The 24,395-nt window shown below is 32.6% G+C and overlaps 1 protein-coding gene across 3 annotated transcripts; it reads right to left on the bottom strand.

Moving 5' to 3' along the window:
• Nucleotides 1-75: 75 nt before the first annotated feature.
• LOC117232874 (synaptic vesicle glycoprotein 2A-like) lies at nt 76-22,494 on the bottom strand. 3 transcript variants are annotated; one of them, XM_033492596.1, is made up of 11 exons: nt 22,333-22,494; nt 9,900-9,950; nt 9,255-9,416; nt 6,536-6,698; nt 6,209-6,330; nt 5,626-5,867; nt 5,053-5,379; nt 4,184-4,328; nt 3,645-3,804; nt 2,517-2,644; nt 76-2,259 (listed from the first exon to the last, which is right to left on the bottom strand). In XM_033492596.1, the coding sequence occupies exons 1-11, from the start codon at nt 22,361-22,363 to the stop codon at nt 2,189-2,191; spliced, it is 1,602 nt and encodes a 533-aa protein (XP_033348487.1). In that variant the 5' UTR covers nt 22,364-22,494; the 3' UTR covers nt 76-2,188. The 3 variants fall into 3 exon arrangements, with proteins under 3 accessions (XP_033348487.1, XP_033348485.1, XP_033348488.1); XM_033492594.1 differs by lacking the exon at nt 22,333-22,494 and adding an exon at nt 12,950-13,031; XM_033492597.1 differs by lacking the exon at nt 22,333-22,494 and adding an exon at nt 12,586-12,881.
• Between the last annotated feature and the right edge of the window lie 1,901 nt (nt 22,495-24,395).

Here is a 24,395-nt window from a genome sequence, read left to right as displayed (position 1 = left end):
TTTCCTTTATACGGTAACAACATTTTGAAATCACTTTATATAAATTTCTAACTTTCAAAAAATAATAGACGACAATTGATTTTGATAGGTTCAGCAAGAACATATTTTTTATTGTACTTCGATGGCCGGCATATAAACAGTCTACAATATAAAAAGTCTCGTACATAGAAAAATAGAAGAATAACACACGTCGGGAATACGATCGTCGCGTTCGATATTCATTTACATAGAGTTCGAGGCTGATCGATCGAATCAAGCTTCGTAAAGAGATCTGCACACGATGAATACTGTTTGACAATACTTGGCGATATTGGCAATATTATTAATCGTATGCGGGCCCCTTAACACCGTACAATTTGCAATGTTGAAGAAATATCGTGGCACTGTGTTAACAATACGAGAGATCGTCGTGATAATGGTTTATATAATTGAGCATTTATTTCCTGCCTAGCTTTTTTAGCTGTATGTGTATTAAGTACTAAATACGTTAATCTATTTATTCGAAGATCTTTTTCGTTGTATATAATATTTTAACAGAATATTCTACAGGTTATTTCAGAACGAGTGTAGTAAGTTTTTAAACGATCGTTTAATTATTTTCACGGTAATTATACGTACAGGTATTACAACTTAAAATTGTTCTGTTGTCACAGAAAAATGATAAGTTTAATGTCAAATGATTTTTAAAATACTAAGACAAAGTCGAACAATTTACTTTCAGGTCAGTTTTGCGATAAATTCTGTAGATTTATCATTCTCTACTTTCTTTATTCTTTGAGAAAATTTGCCATTCTTATTACGACAGAATGCTTTTCACGTTCTAGTAAAATGTAAAATCCAAATTTCTCAAAGTTTACCAAAGGACACTTCATATTAATTTTATTCCCTCGTTATGACAACAATAGAAATTCGAACCGCGACAGTTTCTCTAAGTTTTATTCATACTCCTTCCAAATCGCTCTGTAAATTCTGAAGAGAACAAAGTAGCCATTTCTCTTCTTCCATAAATTAGAAGAATAAAGTACAATATCCTGGAATACATGTTACGAGATTTTAATTACGAAACAAAGATTCTGTATACTTTTTAACTACCGTATACGACGCTCGATGAAGATATTAATATTTTAGAAATGTAGAAAAATATGTAACACATATATACTTTCATCATCGTGAACCTCTCGAATTTGCTGAGTATTCACAAACATTGTGTGCGTTACGTGAAACTGTCACGTAAAATTTTCATAGCAGCTACAAATATCTATATGGCTACAAAATATATTGGCATAGTATTGTACGTATTGATCATAATATTTACGTACTAATTAATTAATTCCGAGTACGTAAGATTTCGTACTATATGACTGTAAAAATTTAATACTGTGAAAATGAAATGTACGACCTGATAAAAAAAGATGCTTCATCGGAAAATACGTGCCGCTACTTTTTGTAGCCATTGTATAGGAAGAATAATCTTCACTTGCAAAATACACTCGATCAATAACAGGCATCCTCTTATAGTATACTAAATTATGTCCGGTGTGTATTAAGAAAAATGTATAAAATAACGCAGACACCGGCCGTGATAAAGTATACGCAGAAAGTACACAGGCACGATAGTTTAGTTATTAGAAGATGGTGTTTCTATATATGTATATGTATATAGATAAGTATATAATTCGTTAACAAGAAATGAAGACATTAACGTTCTTAACCATTACGAGAAAGAAATACTGTAAATTTAACACTAATATCTTTCCTCTAAATTTAAGTTGTAATATTATATCGTACATTTAAGTAATAACATGTTTTCATACTCTTAACTTGACAGAACTTAAGGGAAAGTAAAAATGTTTTAACACCAGAAGCACCGTAGCTTAAAGAGTTGCAAATAATTATGTCACGCTTACTAATGAAAATAATAATTTTTATCAATCGTTGTGAATTAGTCGTTTTGATTGGACTTTCTGGTGTTAAATAAGAGATCATCTAATTATTTCGAGTTTAATTAAATTCTCTCATCAATAAAATTGCCTATATTTCTTGTTTCCAAGCGAAATGCGTTTATATTATTAAAAAAAAAAGAAAAATGGAAAAGTAAATTATATAGAATTCTTCTTGTGAATGTAAAAACCTTTTTGATTGTTTCTTTTCTTTCGTCCCACTTTCTTTAGCTTAATCCGTACTATCGTTAAGATTTCTCAACGTCTATCGCTTTCGATTTCTTTCTTCCTGGTGTAAACAGGGCTAGCAAACCACTCACTGGAATAAATAAATAAATGTCACGCATATAAATATTCGATAAGACATTATATAAGGAAGAAAGCATTAAATTAAAAGTAACTTATAAATATATTTGCAGATATTGAATGAATTTGAGTAGTCTAACAGATGTAACAAGTATTGTCACGACATTATCGCTATTTAAACGCGATAAGTAGATACAACACAATACATCTGTATGGAGATAATTTAAGACCTAATTAAAAAAATGGAGAGGTCGGAATTTGAATACATACGGAATAATTGAGCAGCTACGATAACAATCACCAATGTACAATAGTCGTCGATCAAGTATCCGATCATTAGAGTACCACTAATAGCACCTATTCTACTGATAAAGGCAGACAAACCGGATGCCATTGCTCTGAAACAGAATTATATTTGAAAATTATTGAGCTTTATTCAATATCATTAATTTTGTGACAGTTTCGGGTAATTATTTTTCTTATATTCGGTAAGAATCATAAGTTTACGTCGATGATAACACGATTCTGTTACAAAATAGTAAATGGTAATGATCGTAATTAACTTTCAATATTTTTACATTATAATTGAGTTAATGTATAACGAAGAAACAACGAATTTTGTAAATTTCCCTAAGGACGTAATTTCTATTTTAATCATAGATCTCTACCTAATATTCCAACGATAAGGTCTCTCTGTTACGATAATAACGTTTATTCCAGTTACATAATTCCAAAGATACCTAACAACAGCTACATAAATCTCAATTTATGAAAGAAATATCAATGACGAAAATTTCAATCACATTTCGCAATAGAACGTAACTGCAATTTCGATCTGCAAAAATCAAGTTGCATAACGTTCTCTAACAACTATAATGATAGTATTAATAAACGATAACGATAATAATAATATAAGAAGACAAGTATTTTATCGTAGGTATTGAAAGCAAGAACACTCGAGATAATGTTTCAAGATCGACAGATTAGTTCAATATTCGATCGTCGAAAAGAATGATCGTTTCTATTATAAATAAACCAGTTGACACAGACGAAAAAATAAGTATTATATACCGGGATATTTATATCGATCGATAAGCACACAATAAACTTTCTTTCATATCTTTGGAGAGAATAAACAAGTGGCGATCTTTTTTTAGAAAACTCGTGCGGAAGGATGAAATTTTTTCAAGTTTCTACAGTAAATCACAGAGGTATTCATGCTCTCGCAATTATCGAATTCACGAACGATCTCTTTGAATTCCCTTGAAATATTTACGAAACGATTAAGAAAATAAAGATACTTTAAATTTATTTTTATTCTTGGGATTTATTTTATATTTTTATTATTAGAATTATTAAGTATAGGAAAAAAGTAAGAATCCTGGGTGGGTAGATTACCTTAAATGCGTTGGATACAGATCGACTAAAAGGCAATATACGACGCTCAAGCAAACGGAAGTGACGGACTCATAGGCACACGAAAGAACCAAGTTTTGGGTGGACGTCTCCACCAGAAAGAGGCAAGCCGTCACGACAGCAGGAATGAAAGCTGTTATCACTGAAATGACAGACAAAATTATTCGATATCTGTCGATAGACTAATTTCTCAAGTTAAGCAAGGAAATTAAATCAATTAGAGATTAAAGAGATAAATTCGAATTGCTCGATAGTATACTTATGAAGTCAATTAGAATTTCAAAAATATATTTAACACATCCACTGCTTTTGGCGCATATGGTGTATAGATTCGATCAATTTAAACAATGCCACTGATATAATTGTTGATAACATCCTTGATGAAAATAGGAAGGCAAAGAATTCAGGGATAAATAGTTGTATTTTAATAGCAACGGATGTGTTAGAGATAAAAATATATTTTGAACTAAAAATATATATATCTCGTAATGGTAGAAAGAAAAAGATATTTGTTTGCTTACCGAGGAAAAATTTATATCCTAAGTAGTTAACAAATAATGGCAATATTAGCCCTGTCGGAATACACGAGGCACCCAAAATAAATGTGTGCACGAACACGCTAGTTTGTACTCTGGAATTACAGCCGAACGGATCGTCTGACATATCCTGTGCAAAATTTTTCCCATTAAATCACTATAATAGTATTTAATATTTTATTATATTAAGAAATTTTTAAGTTATCCTAGAATTCAATTAAAATCGCGTAACATACTATAAATAGAGTTTTATGTATAGATAATAACGCAATGAAGAACGAACATCTGATCTTTGTATTCCATCTACATATCGCAAACTATTCCGTGCTTTTGCCTATTTTGCAATTGCTTCTTGGCAATCATCCTAATATCACTTTAATTTCAATTCTAAATGTAGAACAATACAATTTCTTCTTCATAGAATAATTACAATTGCAAACTACATATCTACTCTATACGAGGTTTCATTGCAAAATTCAATTCAACGAATAACAAATGAATAATTATCTACTAAATTTTATATAAAAATTTTCATTTGTTTATTCTGTAATGCCTCCTTGGCAATCGTCCCAATATCTCTCTTCCTAGTTTCTAACCTTAGAACAATTACAATTACAAATTGCAAATTTAATTTATGCGACATTTCGTTGCGAGAGCCAACTCTCTACTAGAAAAAATTCCTATTACAATGATTTCCACCTTTTTGTCTAATATATATACGTATAGTTTTTTCCTTTTTTTTTTCTTTCGTCTAACGATAAAAAAAATTATGAACGAGATATTTAGGAAATGTTGAAAAATTCCTCTAAATTTCACCTAAAAATCATATTTATATTTGTTATTCGATCACTCACTATTTCTGTAACATTTTTCGCGCTCTTCAATGTGCAAACGCTAGCTGTTTGATTGGGATACGCCTCCTGAAAGTCCGCGTATCTATGAAAAAGTTCTGGCAGCCATAAAGTCAGCGTGTAATAAGAGGACGTGACGAAACATGCGATCAGACACATTACAATCGTTCTACAAAGAAACGGTGGCTTCAATATCATCATGGTTTTCATGTATATGTCAGTTATCATCACTTGGAAGGATTTCTCGCTCACATCTTCTCTCTCTTTGGTGTGCATTATTCGATGCACCAAATCGTTTAAATTGTTATTCTCGCAGTTCCGAAGCTTCGTCTGAAAATGGAAGATCAGAAATTTTTGTTTTTTTCCTTTCATTGCTATTGCAGGAATATTTTTATCAAATAAACAAATCAAGAATTAAAAGAAATATCACTCGCGTTTAGCTTAATTTACATAGGATTTCGAGTTCGAGAGAAATTTACTTGAGGATCGAATTCTCTCATTTTCAAAATATTTTTACAGCTTCTGAGAAATTCTTTAATGATTTCTGTTACTCGAAAAGCGAATATAAATACTTACTATGTACTCTTTCGGTGGCTCTCCACTGTTTTCAGAGTACATTCTCATTAAAACGTCCAGCATCTGAACGTTGTGTCCAGTCTCCGCGAGATATTTTGGTGTTTCAGGGAAAAACAGCAACCAAGTTCCGGTCAACAAGGCTGGAAGGGAGCATATGAACACGAAAAGATTCCACGAATGGAAAAAGAAACCGCCGTCCGTTTCGATGTTCACGTTCAACGGAATAATAATCCAACCGACGCCTGAAATTTCCAAACAGTTTGCAATGTTGAACAAATTTTGAGAAAGAAACGCAGGCAAAGTGAAATATTTAAAAATAATACAGGATTATGTTTTCGAGCTTTTATTCCTAATAAAAATTACTTAAGATTTATTATCATTAAGATCGTTATCGTTAGATTATTATCGTTAAAACTTAACGTAAGACATATACATTATACACCCATTAAAACTGATTTCAATAGAAAATTTAATACTTTGATCTCTTTACTGAATCTTATAAAAATTTATAAACGAAACAAACATTTAGACTTTACGTTAAATCAACGATATATTATAATTCGTAAAGTTTGGCAGTAATTACCTGCTAAAATGATCATTCCAACCACCCAAGCCATTTCCATCCACGAGAGCATTTTGTCCCGATATTTAGTCGGTTGAAATTCACCCAAATACAGAAAAACGACGGCCGATTGTCCATTCATACTGAAGCAATAATTAAACACGGTCGTGAAATAAAATGTTCCGCTTTGGACACAGGGAATCAAGATCGTCAATCGTGTGTTATTTAACTTTTGTGAAATAAAACGTATCACAACCAAACTTTTACTGTGTAAAGTATTATACGGTCGTTAAATTTATCATCTATCTGTTATTCTGCTTAAGTTGGATAAAATGTAATAATACTAACGCTGCACCGCTTAGAAATTTCAAAAACAGGAAGATCCAATAAAATGGCACCACCGACGCCAATAATTCAGAGATACCATGTAGAAATAACGCGACCAATAGTGACATCCTTCGCCCTTTGATAGCTGCGTAGCAACCCCATATGTACGAACCTGCTAACATACCTATAAATTCATAATTAGAGAGATTGATAAGGCTTAAGGAAACCATATTGGTTATTTAATTACTTTTGCTGATAGAAAATGTTGTCAGGACAATGTTAGTTGGTTATTTACTTTCAATCTTTCATAAATGCATAAATATCCGTAGACTGTTCTTTGTATTTTAGAAAATTAGCATATTCTTTTCTAATGGATATTTCTCATGAATATTCCTTATCTATCGCGTAATAATCGATAGTTGTTGCATAGAAATAGCAGAAAACGATCAAAGAGTCACGTTCTTGCATCATGTAACCTTTCAAGGCTTAATTATTCGTATTCGACAGGTGTCATCTAGACGATTGTAGTAATTCTTTGATCGTGTCTCCTGCCACTGCTTTCATGAATATGTTAGTCGTTCTTACTACGTGCTAGTGGTATGTTTGAATAATTAGCTTTATTCCTTAAACGATTTATTATGCTAACGGCGAACGGAAAAATTCGTGGCAAACAAGTTCAATGACTTATTCTTTGTTCGTGATATATTAACTAAATGTGAAGAAGGATTATAGAGAGAGCATTTATGTTTAACACAAGAGAATATGATAATAATAATCTAATATTTAATATTAGAATAATAGTGAATTAAATATTAATTTAACACTGAAATTCATAATAGTAAAATAACATGAATTTGTAACACCCGATGAAATATCAATTAACCGACTAGGTAATTAAATAATATGAAGAACTAAGTGATAAAAGAATATAAAAGTAAAGCTATAAATATTGCAACATCGATATGTTCAACCGTGTGGAAAATTTTAATTGAAAAATCAATTTTCTGACAAAGTGGAAACCATGTATGGACATTTTAACGATACGTCCCTGGTTTTCGCGCATTACGATTCAATTAATTTATGTTGCATTCCATTTGAAGAGCATTGGTGTCTGGATACTTTTGCACAAGAGTTTTCCTCTCGTACGTTCATCCACACCGCGATGAATCAACTGTATCTCGCCGCGTACCTTTTCTTTGTGCAAATTACTGTTTGTACATTAGTTGTCATCTTTAAAAAAGACGATGCTAAAGAACGTCTTCGCGCGTGATCGAACGTGGACAAATGTATAAAAAAGTATTAATTCGATAGAAATTAAAGGATATTATTAATACTATTTACTGTTCACATTGCTAACAAAGCGATAATATGAAATAAATTACTATAATGAAGCTAAAATTTCATGGAAATATAGAGATGTGTTTATATTGTAAATTATACTAATTGAGTTATGAGACGAAGGAGAGAGAATGGGCCGTTTTATCTTCAGAAACGATTTGAACAATGAAGTGAATCATGATAAAAGTGAATAAATAGAGAGAAAAATTTAAATCCAATACATCGTCATCAATATTTATACCGCATAAAGTGGAATAACACAGACAAAGGAACGAACGATGGCAAACAGGAATGAATGGATGAAAAAGACTGGATTCGATAGAAATAGGCTGCGGAATTTTTTTATGCAGTTACGGGAAATTTAAAAGTGCAAAAATGCACGTAATATGCAAAAGTATATGAAATATATAAAGTTGAGCATCTATTATAATATTTATTAAGTACAAGAAATTTGTATTTAAGTTTTATTCCTTCAATCGTTTTTATGAAAATAATTCTTTTATTTATAATTGCCATTATTTATATAAATATTTGCATGAATATCCGCCTGTCTGTATCTAAATAAGGAAAGTGAGAAGGCTTGAACGAGTGGAAAATAACTTGCAATTTCACAAGGATTTTTATGTAACTCGAAAGGAACGCGGTTTGATGTCCTGTTCGAGCTAATGTAAGCAACGCAACGTGTTGGCGAAACACCATGGAAATCGATTCCAGGGCGTGTGGCGTTCGCGAGCCTCGGAAAGGCACGCAACACATTTTCATTCCAGTGATAAGGTGAATGCAATATATATACGCTATTTTCATATTTGATAACAGTATTAAAGTGATATCGATCGAATAAAGAAACATTATACGAAGCAAATATGCCATATTAAAGCACGAAAATGGAACTTTTGTAAGTGACATATCTTCTTTCTTTTAACAAGAATTATTATAGAATTATCATTTTATTATTTGTTTATTTACTTTTTATAAGTCCTTTTCAGACTTGTATTTCTTATTTCATATTTCTCTTTGGTACCAAAAAATGTATTTCTCAACTACAAGCAACAATATATAAAATGACGTTAAAAATAAATTACATAATCCTCGTTCATATTTACAAATAACACACGCGATAAGAACGATTAGCGATTCAATAAAAATCGATAACCCATAAGAAAAATATAATTTGTAATTAAATTAAATAGATTATTACATGACAACGCAAAAACATACAGAAACAACACAATCATAAAATTCTTACATGATCATAAAATAATTGCCAAGCAAATGTCAGCGACGGACAAGGATTGTTGTTGTCATGTGTGTATGCAAAAATGAAAGTAGTTAATAATATCGTTGATATGCCGGAAGGAACATTGATATATAGTTAATAAGATGCTGATTATTCGAGTGTTACCTAACATGGGGGCGGCGCTCATGCGTCCCTTGTCAACAGTGGTCATTCTGAAGTCGCATGCCGCTGATGGTAATACAAAACCGATACTTGTTATACTAAAAGCCACGTTCATGAAGATCAGACTGCAGACGGCCATAACCTTAAGGTTAAACTTGCCAAACCCTGTGGAAAGATACCACGAATCATTAGAATAAATCGTATTTATCGTTGCATACTCGTACTTGATATTGTGAATTGCGAACTTATACAAATAAGATACAAGAAATTAAGTTGGAGGAAGACGGATGAGAATAAAAATTTCTAGATATACAAAATTATTTACTATTTCGTCTCTATTCCAATATCGTAAAAATAAAAACTCGGCTAATAACAACAGTAGTAGTATTTTCCCCCTTTATTAGGTTACGGGGTCTTCAATTGACTCATTTACGACAACACCAAACGACTTTCCCTTAATAAGTTCAATTATATTTATTCGTCTCAAAGATGATAGCTCGCTATGGAGATAAGCTATAAACCATAAAATAATATTATAAAATAACGAAAGAATTACGTCTATCATAAAAATCAAAAATTCAATCGTATTCGAGTCAATTCATCTTTGCTCTTTAACATCCTCAAACTAAAAACCCAAGAAACGCATACCTGTTTGGTCGACGGCATCTTGAGCTACGCTTTCCGCCGTTTGCTTGGTGCCTGTGAATACGAGAAAATAACGCGGTTACTCATAAAAAGAATAAGAGAGAAAGAGAGAAAGAGGGGGAGATAGAGGAAAGAAAGATGAAATGAGAAACCGTACAGGCTGACGTGAAAGTCAGACCCGCCACCGTGATCATATGTTCATTCCAAGAATAAAAACATTCCTCGAATGTGCTACGTCCCTCTGCCAGTCCGTTGAAAACAAAAGCGTACCAAGTCTTTCCGAAGGCTTTTCTTGCCTATAAATTATAAATCGTTCCTCTCGCTCGCGTCTTTGTAGCAGTTCGTAACGCTACTCAAAACACTTCTTTGTTCTTGCAACACACTGGGATTACACACTTGTTTGTCACCTTTGATACATTACGCTTCTCTGACCTTTATTAGCGATAATCCATTAAAATGTGCATAAAATACATAAAGACGTACGAAGATACGTAAAGATTCGTAATACGTCGAGTATACTCGTCGAGTATTTGCTAGACGAGAGGAATATCTGTTTAGGAACCAATTTATCATCCATTTGGCAAAGTTCATGAAAAAAAGAATTTTTTGGGGTGGCAATTAAGTGATTGCGGAATTTTTTTGGTTAGTTGGTATTGACAAAATCCGCAATCGCTTAGTTGTCAACCCAATACTTTTTCGAATAGCGTAGAGTTTGCGAGATAATTGCGCTGATCGATGGCAATGAACCGGCCTCTACATAAACACGACGTTGTTTATGGAAATGACCTAATTACGTATATCTCTAATTATGTCTCTAACACATTAACATGGGTACAGGTTTGGGTTAATGCATTCTTTTGTTTTAGTTTTCAGAAGGTCGAGTTTAAGTCTAACATTGAGACGAAGATTAGGCTTCAGATTAAGTTTTGCACGATATTTGAGTCAAGATTATTCTACGAGATTAAACTCGACTAGAATTCTATTTGCGATTTAGTTTTTATTACTATTAGCGGTTAATCGAGCTTCCGCCTGAGATCTTTAATCAGAGAGATTGAGCCAAAGCTAAATACCTATGTAGATAATTATTTGTAAGCCGTTGCTTATTTTGAAATTTTGATACGACAAGAACAGTTTCGAGTTACGTTTGGATTATACCGCGTTAGATGTGACGATCGTTATTTATTTTTTGATTAAGTTTGGCTTAAACGCGGATTAACTTCGAATTGAATTCCGATCATGATTGTGCGACTTTTTGGCTGAAGTTGTGAGCCATTAAAATGGTATTGAGTTAAGCTAAATAAAATTTAAATACACCGCTCCGTTTTAGTCTTTGGAATTAAGTCTTAGATTACGCTGAATTTTTAGATTAATCATCAGCATTGGTAACTGGATATCGGAATTTTTCTTTCTTTTCCTTTAGTCCCCGTGTATCAACAGTAGTATCAAATTAAGCTCGAATTAGACGGACAGCGAATCACCATCGGTAACACTTATGACTGATTATATTTGTCTCTTATGGCTATAACTCATTGATAGTAATTTTTTATTAACGCTATTGATGTTTCTTTGTTTTCGCTGGTGATTATTTATCTATTATTATAATAATATAAAATAACACACGAATATTCCCAGAAAAATAAATGTTACAATTTTGTTGTATAAAGAAATTCAATTCGAATTCACAAGATCTTCCAATTTTATTTTTTGAAATTTACTATTCTCTAATTTGTGGTACAAATGAGGCGTTTCATCTTCGAGAAAAAAGAAAAAGCGCCTACACGTGCGTCTGATACTTGGTGTAAATAAATTTTTTAACTTCATAATACAGTGTCAGTTCTTCCAATAGCAAGCAAATCGTTATGCTATATTGACGCAAGTAAGAAGCGGGTAAAGCAATTCAGATAAAAATAAACCACCAAAAGCAACGGGCCAGGCAAATATCTCTCAAACTGCCAGTCAAATACCGCAATGCGTCAATGCCGTTTTATTACAACGATTGTAATCATGCTTGTTTATGAATTTCATAGAATAATGTTTCTATAAAGTTTGTACGATAAAAATGTATAATATCTGGCAAAAATAATAATATTTTTGCATCATAGTAATTATTGTAGCATCATTCTGTTCTTTAACATGTTTACGTTATTCTCGTATGATAAGCTTTATGATTTTCCGTGGACCACCGTTTCTGACGTTAGTACAATGTCACAGCTTCTAATAACAAGCAAATTTTTATACGTCCAATACAGAAACACATGTAGTATAATAATTTATAGTGGAAGGTAACATACAAAGTATCGATCACGTGTAAGCAACCCGTTTAAATTTTCGAAGCTATTTCTTCATAAGACATCATTTCCACTTGTTTCGAGTCATAGAATTTGCACGTTGTACTTTATTTTTATCCCGGGTCATAATTCATCCTATATATCTATAGATATATGTACATACATATGTATTTATCTATAACTAGACTATGCATTTGTATGCATCTATGGGAAATTTGCAAATATAAGAACGTGCAGAATTGAAACGTAAATGCCGTTTCGACCATTGTTCGTCGAATCGAATGCTCTAAAAATCCTCTTATTCTATTGTATTATATTTATCTATTTCAGCCTGATAGTCTAGGAATTAGATTTTGGTTTTACGATAAAATGCAATCTAGGTAAGAAATCGTTTTACTTACTAAACGCTATAGCGAGTATTGTACTTGAATAGTTCGTATATTTCTACGTACTACGCGAGACTCTGCGCACTTTTGCATTTTCAAATTTCTCACGATAAACATTCTAATCCATCCATCGAACATCGTTGTCACAGGTTCGAGCGAAGATCGAATCGAGAATATAACCATCGCGTATTCTATAGATGCTCGGTCTAATCTCCCCGAACGTTCGTTCGCGTTCGTTGTGGGGAAACGTTTTTTGGTGTAAATGACTTTGCACTAAACGGACACGAGCGAATGCTCTTGCTCGTTTCCCTTAGACGCGCGTTAAGAAGAAGAAAGGGCACAAAACAAACGTGCGACGTACGCGAAGAAAAAAAGTTACCTTGCAACGTGGAAACGGCGTCCGACACTAGCGGGTCGGAGGCGGCCGGCTCGCTCTCGAATCGAGCGATATCGCCCGACATCGTACGCGCGCGCAACTAACGCATCGCTGCGCTGTGCTGTGTCGCTGATCTCCCTAGCGGGTATAATAGCACGGTAGTAACGCGTCCTTGCTCTCGTCGAACCACCGTCGAACCGACCTAAACCGAGTGTCCGCGGTCGTCGAGTTTCGCTCGCCACGAGATCGGCCGACCGACTGCGCCGCCCCCCTCAACAGTTCTCGACAATAAACCTGCTGCCGCCGTTCCATAGGCTTTAGCTAGGCTTTTCGATATTCTCGGTTATCTTTCGTGTGTGAGCCTTCTGCTCGCCAGCTGCTCGAACGGCTGTTTCTTATCTCCGTTATAAAAAGTGGTCGGAAACTCGCACATCGCGTCAGTTCCTCCTCGTCATTTGAACCAAACCGAACATTCGCAAGAATACTTCATGAAACCGATCGCACGCTATTTCTGCCGTTAAACGCTTAAAAGAATCGAACAAGCATTTTCTGGTGCACTCTTAGAACGTTCCAATGAGGCGTTTAGAGTTTAGATGAAACGAGCGAGCGCTCCGCCTTAGTGAAATTTAGAAATGCAAGGGTGGACGAACGATTCGTTCGTCATTTGGCGATCCCTCGCATAGCCGGAAATTGATTGCTTCTATCGACGGCGAGCGCGATCGAACGTTCGTAAACATGGATCCTCTTGAAGCATCGAACAAGTATTTTCGCAGCGTTCTGAAGGAATTGCAACTCCTGTCATGCCAAATCAGAAACATTTTGCTGCGATATCTGCGACGAGGCGATGTCCTTTTTATTAATACACATATAGAAGATCCTGTATTTTCGTCGCTCTATGTGTATTTCACTGTATTATCGAATAGCGGATTACGATCCATAATCTTTTTTACATCGGTGGCTTACAGAGATAGCAATAGAATTCATTGATTCGCGATTTCAATCCTCGTCCAGCGGAAGTTCATTTTTTTCATATTCGTCACGAGTATTTATATATATCTTTTTATTTGTTGTGAATGTTTGTTTTATAACGATTATATTATCATAGAAACAAAATGAGAAGTCAAATTCATTTGGACTTAGGTTTTCCCCCTTTCTTTCTGTTTTTTTCTTTTTTCTGAGAAAAGTAACTTTTGGATAGGAATGTCGAGTGTAAGCGATGTCGATATACCTCGCCTTCCGTACATCAACCTTCAAACAGTGACGTCATTCGCAGTTGCCTTTCATTCATCTAGGCATATATGTACTCGCAGATGTTTCTCTGTATCCTACGTCTCGTACAAAGAGCATTCACTCACCCTTGTTCTTCCATGAAACACCTATCCTACTTACAACCCCCGTTAACTCCCACGAACTTCCTTCTTCGTTTCTATTTCGAAACAAATAGGTACATGAACTACTTAGAAGCAAAATTAATCTACTCCATTTAATAAATAATTAATTAATGTCGACCATTTTCTGTCATGAAATAAGTCGAATAGCTGAAGTAGCAGTTCCGATTCTATTATACCACGAGAATGAAAGATTAAACGAGGAAGATTCCAAGAATGACGTCGATTATAGTAGATACCGAATGGAAACTCGAGTCTCTTCGAATTTCAAATCTTACTTACGTAAGAAACAAATATACTTAGTTGGAAAATGATCTGGCTGAATGATAATTTCCGATTATTAATTGGTTCATTAATCTCATTTGATATACGTTCAATGAAATCATTAGCTCTTCGTTCTTGTCTTATACATATTTTATGTAAATTGCAATCACCTTGTTTAACTCGTTTCCGTCTATTTCATATTTGCAATAATCTACGAACGATACTTTATTTGCAAGGACGAAAACGAGGAATCTTAATCGAAAGCTGAAAATTCATAGATATATTATCAGCACTATTATCCTATTAATTAATAGATTAATTTTGCAACAAAGTTATAGTTTGTGTGATGTAGTTTAATAATATTTTTCGACTTTCGCCGTTCACTCTAAAGCCAATTAGGACATAAATCCGGGTTACCACGATAATTATAATTTAATCAAATATTTAATCAAATCAATAGCTGGAGCTGTGAGATACCTTCGATCTCGTAAAAAAAACCGAGAATCGTTGGCTCGCACTGTCCCTACATAGCTTCGCAAGTTTCTTCGTTCATTTGTTTTATTTTATAAGTTTGAAAAGAGGTGCTTGTTTCTTTCGAGTTGTGACGAAGTTAAACATTATCGTTAATTAACCGTATAGATAGCGCAGAAATTTAGTTATAGTGTGTTTACGTTTCACGTGTGTGTATAACGTGTTTTAGTTTTAGTATAGTGCATCGGACACGGCAATTGAGATAAACTAATCTACCCGATTAAAGTCTGGAAAAGTTGCATGAGACTCACAGATAAATATCCACTTGAAGTTCAATGTTTACTTATGCCAACTTTCCTTTTTCAATCTGTCTTACATATCGTATAAAATTCTGCTAAATTTTTCTATTAAATATAATTGTTACTTCCTTGGTCAGTTCTTTAAACAGCAACGAAACTCTTTTTTTAACAGAAAATGACTAAAGATAAGGACTGAAATGCTATAAGTATACGAGCTTAAAATATGTACATGACCATCGACTCTCAAAATAAAAGCAAGGTTTCTCTTTTGCTAGAAAATTATTAAAGGAGGCGACTTAAAATATTTAAGAAATATTTGAAATTATACATCTGCGTTATGAAATAATCTTTTACAAGGACATTGTAGCTACTGAATTTTTCATGAATAAGTCTGTACTACCAGTGAAGAATTTATTTTTTCCACCACAGCGAATATGTTTTCAACACATTCGCAGCAGTTGACGCAAAGTTACATCATTTTCCATATTTTATGTAGTAGATTTCAAAAATCTACATTTCGTGGATTTTGCATCTCATGTAAGAGATTTTAGAAATCTAGATATCATAGATTTCATATTTCGTGTCGACAGATTTGAGAAATCGAAATTCTAAGCGACGCGTTCGCCTATTATATTGATTCCGCTTGAAAAAGTCGAACGAAAGGAGGGATAGAAATGGCAGAAAACCTGTCCAATGCCGGTTTACGCGCGACGAAAAAAAAAAAGCAGAACGTATAACGGAGCGCATATAATTAGACTGTGGGCTAAATCTTTGTGTTTTATGGCACCAGGAAATTCCATCTTGAGACACTCGATCGATTACTATCTTCTGCTCGTTTTTACATATGTATCTTTTTTATTATTATTATTATTATTTCCGTGTTAAGCTTTCGCTCATTACATGCTTAGGAAATAAACTGGCTGCAAATACTGGTTACTGTTAGTTACATATGATTCTTTATATAAGAATATAGAATAATATTTTTTTCATTTTCGACTTAGTTCCTGTGAAAAAAGAAATTGGAAAATTTATCATGCGCATGTACTAGGCCGATTTTTAATTAAACATGTTCTGACTCTATCTTCTTGAAAATGAATTCTTAAACGAAAAAATAATATTCCACGTTTTCTGTATAGTTTCACACATAGAACGACATCCTGTCCCGATTATCTAGTTCTGTCCAGTCCGCAATTAGCCATATTCAAGTATACTTTATCAATTTTCAAACTCGATTTTCTTAAAAACTAAACCGAATATGAGAAAATTTTATTCCACATCATTTTCTTATTTTTACACAAGGAATCGCATCATTCCGTCATGAATAAATATAGCTAAATATATGTGTATAAGTGACAATCTTTCTTTGACGTAGCGTTGATCTGTACGATGTCTTTGAGTTTTATTCCTTTCCTTATTATTAGTAATTCGTATCACTATCTTAATACTCTAGACGAACTGCTGAAATTCTCATTGCACTCCGTATGAGGTAGAGTAGAGTCTTCGTTTTTGCATATCGTAGCTTTGAGAGAAGAACGACACAGTTAAAAAAAATGCAACTTTTGAGTTATAACTATGAAAATATTACAGAGACACTTCTCGACCAATTGCGAAACTTTTATTCGTTTATCTTCGTAATTTGGCCGATACAAAGCAGTTATGTCGCTCTTCCTGATTTATACGACACTGTGCCGTATCCTACAAATGCGTCTTGTCGTTAATAATTGTGTCCTGACCAGAAGGATGATTTCCTACGGTTTAGAGCTAAATATGAAAAAAGAAGAAGAACATTTAAACCTATTTTATAAACATTACTCTTCTTGTTCATAAATTTGATTTAATTACATTTGGAAGTAGTTTTTCGTTAGTTTCTTCCGCAAGAAAACATACTTTAAGAAAAAAACGTACTGTAAGAAAGTGATATATATTTTTCAGTGGTGATTCTAGATTATAATTTATAGTTATACGTTGTAATCCATTTAAATTCAAACAGGCATTATACGCATAGCTCTATTTCGTTTGTTACATACTATATGTGTAAAAATGACGAAGATCTTTGTGTCGAAAACACGAAGAAGAAAATCTTCCAGGTCATCTTTTTAGCGTGAAGAGTGAATCACATTCTCAGTCATTGGCGAAAGAAGAGAAGAAACGAGATACAAGGATTCCTGTTTACGATCTAATAACAAACGATAAATCTAGCTGTTGAGAGTCTTGTTCAGATGATTTAGACACCTCGCAATCGTTTGATAAATATAAATCACACTAATTAAGGGAAGCCCGCTTCAGGTTTGCAACTACAGCCTTATCGATCCTGATAAAGGCAATTAAACTGATAAACGCAGACATACATACGTCGATTCGACGACTTTTCTACGCAAATTCTAAAGTTATATATAATTACACAATCAGGTGGCAATTAACAATAAAGACACTAAATAACGATTTAAAATAAGGAATGCCTTCCTTAATATTTCATCCAAGTGACGCTCTAATAATTAATATATTTTAATATGGTTTAACGATAATATTTTAACATTTTTTAGAAACATTATTTTTGTGTAATTATTTCGAGTATTTCATTGTAAGCAATATTTTAGTACAATTAATTTTAATGTGGATCAACAGTATGACTTTAGTATTCTAAATTTCATTTAAATAATCAATTTCCGTAATAAACATCGTATTAAAAATGTTATTAAAATCTGGTTATAATCACGCGTTTCTCGAACAAATAGTATAAGAAAACGAAAAAGGATAGGGAAATGACGGAAAAATGTGCATTGAACGTTTGACCGAAAGCATTCTCAACTTCCGTCGAACAAACGAAACGCAGTCGCGTCGGGGTTTATTTCACCATTGACTATTTTTGCGCGCGTGCCAGCACGTTAAATCGAAACGATGTCAAGAACACAACTATGCTATTGCATCTTGAAGGATGGTTCGTTGTTTGTTTGTACAAGGTTGCAGAAAACTACAAATTATTTTTTAGAAATTTATTTCCTGATTCCTTTGCTTGCGTTATATAATGCTTGTTTTTAAATATTTATTTCATCTTTTTCCTTTCTTTTTCTCGCATGACGAGTGGAATTTTTCAAATTGATATAAAAATTGATAATTCACGTTAATTTATCTATGGATTAGAAAACGTTGATTGATATCTTTCCATTTCTTTTTCTTTTTTTTTTTTGTTTATAATCCCTGGATTACTAACGTCTGAAAGTAATATATCGAAAATTCTGATATGTTCGGTATTTTTTTTTTTTTTTTTTTGAAAATAACAAACATTATGTATTGCCTGAAAAAGCGAAACTGCTTAAAAGAAATTCATGAATCCTCATTTGACGATGTAATCTGATTGGTATCTTTTTGGGTCACAGGTGACTACTTGCGACAAATTTCGATTAAGTAGATCATTTAAGTTTAATTTTCTTTCGTACCATATATTTTACACGATAAAAATCTTTAATAACTTGTATAGAGTAAAAGTCAGAATAGAAATTGGTGTTGCATTTGGAAGAATTACGGCCATGTAAATCTTTGGTAAAAATAAAGAAAGATTTATACGTGTTATGAGGTGAAACAAGCAAAATCCTCGTTTCGAATATCAACTTTTGTATCATCCTGTATATCGTACCTTACTTACTGATATGCACATACGTATAACATATAAATCGATATTTGACGCTTTTATACATCATTTAAATTTATTGAAGCTTATTTATTCGTATACTATAACTGCTTTAACGTTTCATTCAATTTTAGAGACTTATGTATAGATTTCATAAATCTTATATTTCGTACAAATAGATTTCATATAATAAATGTTAAACACATTTCGTGTTTTTTGTATTTTCATATGTATTTCAAAAATTCAAATTTCGTAGATTCCACAGAGATTCCTATATCTATAAACAATATTCATATTTTTTTTTTACACAATGTAAGGTCGAAAGATTTTTTTCTTAACTTTTCTTAATCTATTCGATGAAGAGAATCGTTTGACGAAACGTAGAAACGCAAAATGCAAAAGGAACACATACTGATAAACCGGATCGGTTCAAGTCTGTTCATTCTAGTTCATTTGCGAATTGTTATTGGCGCGCTGCATTATTATATCACTCGATAACGAGTTTATTTGACGATAAAAATGCTGCCCGCTAATAATTCATGCACTCCGCGCCATTAGGTAGTCAGCAGTCTCTACAGGTTTATCCATTTACCACGTATCGGTCGTTTTAAATGAGAAATCATACAAATTTCATAATATTTCATCTTATTGCGAATTTTTATATCCCAATCTCACATTCATCTTAATGAAGATAGGCTCTTAATGGCTTAAAAAAATATATTTATATAAAGTTGAACAAAGAAATTGCACATATTAACAATGATCGTTACATATTCTTATTAGATCGAAGATATTTGTTTATTTTTAAATAATTTTTACATCTTCTACGGTTCATTCTCTTTTTTATTTTCTATAGATTTATTACATATTCATGAGGTTTTATCCAGCTGGAATTTTATTTCATTTTATCTTGGTAAATTTCATTTGTTACACATCTTGTTTGTTGCTCAAGAATTTCTTCTTTCTCGCTATTGGCCCTCTGCCATAAATCGATGTAGATTATAGAACTACTACTTGGACTTTTCTCCTGCGACAAAGAGCTCTCTTTTTAGACTACTATTTTTTAAAGTCAAGATGCGAAACGTCTTTGTCACTTGGATTAAGTTCAATGACAGACATTATTATTGTTTATTAATTTATCCGTATCTCACTTTCTTTTTTCACTTTTTGACTTAATCACATAACAATGACATATTATCGTTGTTATTTACATTAAGTGCATCTCTGTGTGCACGATACACGAGCTGTATACTAAAACAGGAAATATATGCTTCCGCCAGCAACACGATAAAACATCTTCGTAAATACATACTGGTGCTTCTAGAAATCGTTTCCACGATATCTCTTTGTATCCACGATACTGTTTTATTTCGTTATTATGACGTTACTATTGCATTTTAAGTTTTCTTTGTTTTCCAAATATAACACATATTGTATGGAAGTTTGGGTATTTGGAGATTTGGAAATTTGGAAGTTTGAAGATTTTCTGGAAACTTGGAAATTTTATAATTTAAAAATTTCGAGAGAATTTTTTTTTTAACTAGAAACTTCAAAAAATGTTGACGTTTGTATTTACGTTGATATCTATATTTTTACATATAGCTCTTAAAGAAAGACAAGTCGTAAACGCTGCGAGATGTTTTATTTCATTAGATAAATCAACGAGAATGGTAAATTAAAAGCAATTTAGATAGTTCTAGTTCAGTGTCCTTGACATTGTAATGTGCGGAAAGACCAAGATAGAGAATTCCCATCCTATACTTTTCGTTCGTTTATTATGTTATTCCAGTATAACAATGCTGTATTCCTTTATTCCTATTTTCATCATAATATCGATCATTAATTAATTGTAATAATATTAGAATATGGATATAAAAATGGAAATATAGAAATTTAGAGATTCGAAAATTTTGAAATTTGGATGTTTGAAACAATAGCAACGTCTTCTGTTATTTTAAATATTCATCTTTTGATTTTCTTTCTCTTTAGAATAAATGTTGATACAATTTGCTAATTAAAATTTCTAATTCATTGATATGTCAGTATTGTGTAATTCATTAACATTACTTTAGATTGAAGATGCTGCGATAGATAATAATCGATGATCTAAGACTTCTAAATATATATTGCGGCAATTTAATCCCAATACCAATTCCAATATCAATTCTTAATTGATTTGCAAATGACGAATAATGCATGGAACTTCTGATAACTAGCGATGTTGCAAGTCATAAAGCGAATCATAGACACTTTCTATGTTAGTACATTTTAATTATACAAGATTAATCAGTGCTCGATTGATTAATAGTATTGATATATTTAGTTATTATTGATACAAATAGTATTTTTTATCAATAGACAGATATTCTTAACTTTTTATTTATATTTAAATTTGTTTCACTGTGTTATTAGGAAAATTGTTTTGCTAATATTCTTTTAGCAAAATTTATTATTTTTGTTATTAAGTAAAATATATAAAGGTTAAAAATAGCGTTCGGCAATACTATAGGTGGTATCCAAATATCATATGTTGTCCTGAAGTGTCGTAATCGAAAGATCTCTTATTTCATTACGCTTTGCATTTTTCCTCAATTAAGTCTGCAGAAATGTGCTATTAAAGGTGCTATAAATACAAAGAAGAATACCTCATACGTTATCTCCTTTTTCAATGACAGACAAAGAATCGAATTATACAGCAAAGAACGTTTTACATAATCCAATTAAAAAACGCGGTGTAATCCAATTAAAGCAAAATATGTTTTGCATAATCTAATTGAACAATAAACAATATAATGAACCTTTCGTAAGAATGCCCTCAGACGATCAAGAATATTGTCAATATTTCAACGTTCTCAATGAAAATGCGGTTTGTCAATAAATATTGACAATATTGTATTAATAATACACATTGATTTTTTGAATTGAGAACATTGAAATATTGACAATATATATCGATAGACTGAGAACACTAAAATAGTACACCAACTTCTTTATATTGAAGACAGAGGCAAAGAAAGATAGAAAATCTTAAATATAGAAAATATAAAGAATATTTAAAAAATATAAAAAAATGACGGCATCTGAAAGTTATTAAAACAAAATAAGTTACAGATTGAAATATTCTGTATAACACTTTCCCATTTCTCAACATATGTTAAGAAATTTGAACTTCTCCATATTTTCTATCTTTTGGTTGAAATTATATTATACACTACAAAACAAAATACAATACAATACAAAATACAATACAAAAGAACAATCAAATTTCGCTTTTCCTCGAAAGGAACATTTTACATAACTAAGGCAATATAGTAATCCAAAAATGATCCAACTTACCTGTTTCATTCTGAATTTCTATATCGGCCATTGCAAACTTCCTCAAACTGTCTTCACAGCAAAGTTAAAATTAAAAATACAAAAAGAAAAATTATCTTTTCTACTAGAAAAAGATATTTTTCTAGCAATCTCTTCCTCTTCTTTTTCTTCTTCTTCTCAATTTAAATCAGCCAAAAGAGCAAAATTTGGTCCCAACCACTTCCCTGTCATATCCTCTCATCAAGGATCACAGAGAAACTGATCGAACACACGATGAATCAGCCCTGGGATCACGACGTTGACTGAGCTTCGAAATTAAACGAGAGCATCGGTGTGTCGTTGTCCGAGCTTCCGAAGAAACATCAAGAGAGAGAGAGAGACATTCAGCTGGCACCAGATACACGTGCCATAAATAAGAACTGTGAAAATGCTCATGAAAGGTTATTTCATTTGTGTAGGTTTTCCCATTAACATCGATTCGTCGGAGGACATCGTTTCTCTCTTCGTTCTTCCTTGCTTTCAAAACACACCCAGGGGCTAAATTTGATTTCGTTCTGTTCGTCGTTCTTGGTATTTACGACGAAAGCAAGCCACCGTGAAGCAAATTCACGTTTATAGTTACACGTTACTATTGTTTTGAAGTCCTTCCGATTTTTTAAGCTTTCGTATATCATGCGGAAATTTTGAGACTTAAAGAGTCGAAGATTTATAAATTTGACTATTTGGAAACTTGGGAACTTGGAAATTTGGAAATTTGGACATTTGAAAATTTGGAAAGTTTAGAAATCGGCAAGTTATGAACAGAGACGATGAATATTTGGAGAATATGAGGTTGAATAGATTTTAAGATAATTAGGCGGTTAGAATGGACAGTTTGTAGAAACGTAGTAAATTTGCAAGAACGAAATAATGGAGATACCTGACAATATGAGATTGAATGAACTTTAGGAGTGGAATGAGAATCGTGGGTGAAGGTAGAAAATTTATAGAATTTACAGATCTACGATGGTACTTAGTTTAACTCTTAATTAGACTACTTTACTTAGTTACTGTTAACCAGACTCAATTAGAAAAACTAAATCAAACACTGTACAGACTATTGTAAACAGACTATTGTAAAATTTGAATGATGACAATAGAAAGTGAAGATACAGAAATTACGAGATTGGACGGATTTTGAGGGAACTGGAATTCAGAGATCAGGATGGAAAATTTTTAGAAATTTAGAATTAACATGATATATTTGATTTTGAAAAAGTGTTTCTTGTGAATAATAGCGCCTTCAATTTGATTCCACATAACAGAAACTGTTTCTAGGCATAGTGGAAAACCGCGATGTAAAATGTTGCCTGTTTAATATTCATCTCTTAATTCTTATGGTTAATTAAATTAATTAGGAACGAGCCGATCCTCTCGAGAAGAAAGATTAAACTGTTGTCGGCGATAATTGTCACCGGTGTTCCCCTCGTTTTCAACACACTTGTTTGCCCGTTTAACCCTGTGATAATTGGCACAATTGCCAGAATTATGTCGCGTAACAACCGTTTGAAAAAGGAGACACGAATGAGAAGATTATTAATTAGTGGTGGATTAAACCAAGACAAATGCAGATCTTCTAGGAAGAACACGCTCCAAAACCTCATTTTCAGTTTTATTCGCGAAAGAAGTTCTTCGTATTTTAAGATTGATCCCTATTTGTTACTTGAGATACCTGACAGGTATTTGAAAAACCTTAATTTTTACCCTTATCACCTGCTCCCACCAAACATCATTTTTACCACGAAGACTCGGATATTATTTCGAAAATAATCTGTAACAGAGAATCAGTCGACTAACGATATAAGTAAATTATTTCCTTTAATTTTCCATCGTCTTTCCCAGCGAATCCATAGGATTTAAAACTTCTTGAATAAGAGGTAGGAACGAGAGCGAAGACCATCGAGCCCATCGAACCTTCTTCGATTTCTGTGCAAGCGAAGTTCACCGAACGATTTCTGTCTTCTTCCTCGAAATTTCCTGTTAACCTTGCTTCATCTTCTCATTGATTCGTTCGAAGATTTGATGAGAATCGTTACGTTCTTTAA

Source organism: Bombus vosnesenskii, unplaced genomic scaffold, assembly GCF_011952255.1.
Source record: "Bombus vosnesenskii isolate JDL3184/JDL3185 unplaced genomic scaffold, Bvos_JDL3184-5_v1.1 scf7180000013293, whole genome shotgun sequence".
Classification (NCBI taxonomy): Eukaryota; Metazoa; Arthropoda; class Insecta; order Hymenoptera; family Apidae; genus Bombus; species Bombus vosnesenskii.
The sequence above is the reverse complement of the archived record's forward strand: the minus strand, read 5'-3'. Positions and strand labels throughout refer to the sequence as shown.

Excerpts from the sequence above, each read along its gene's own strand:
- LOC117232874 (XM_033492594.1), bottom strand. The coding sequence starts at position 13,031 with ATGTCGGGCGATATCGCTCGATTCGAGAGCGAGCCGGCCGCCTCCGAC. Across the intron at positions 9,417-9,899 it reads AGATGCCGTCGACCAAACAG|GGTTTGGCAAGTTTAACCTT; the intron begins GTATGCGTTTCT and ends ATCTTTCCACAG. Across the intron at positions 2,260-2,516 it reads CGTAGCTGCTCAATTATTCC|TGAGTGGTTTGCTAGCCCTG; the intron begins GTATGTATTCAA and ends TATTTATTCCAG.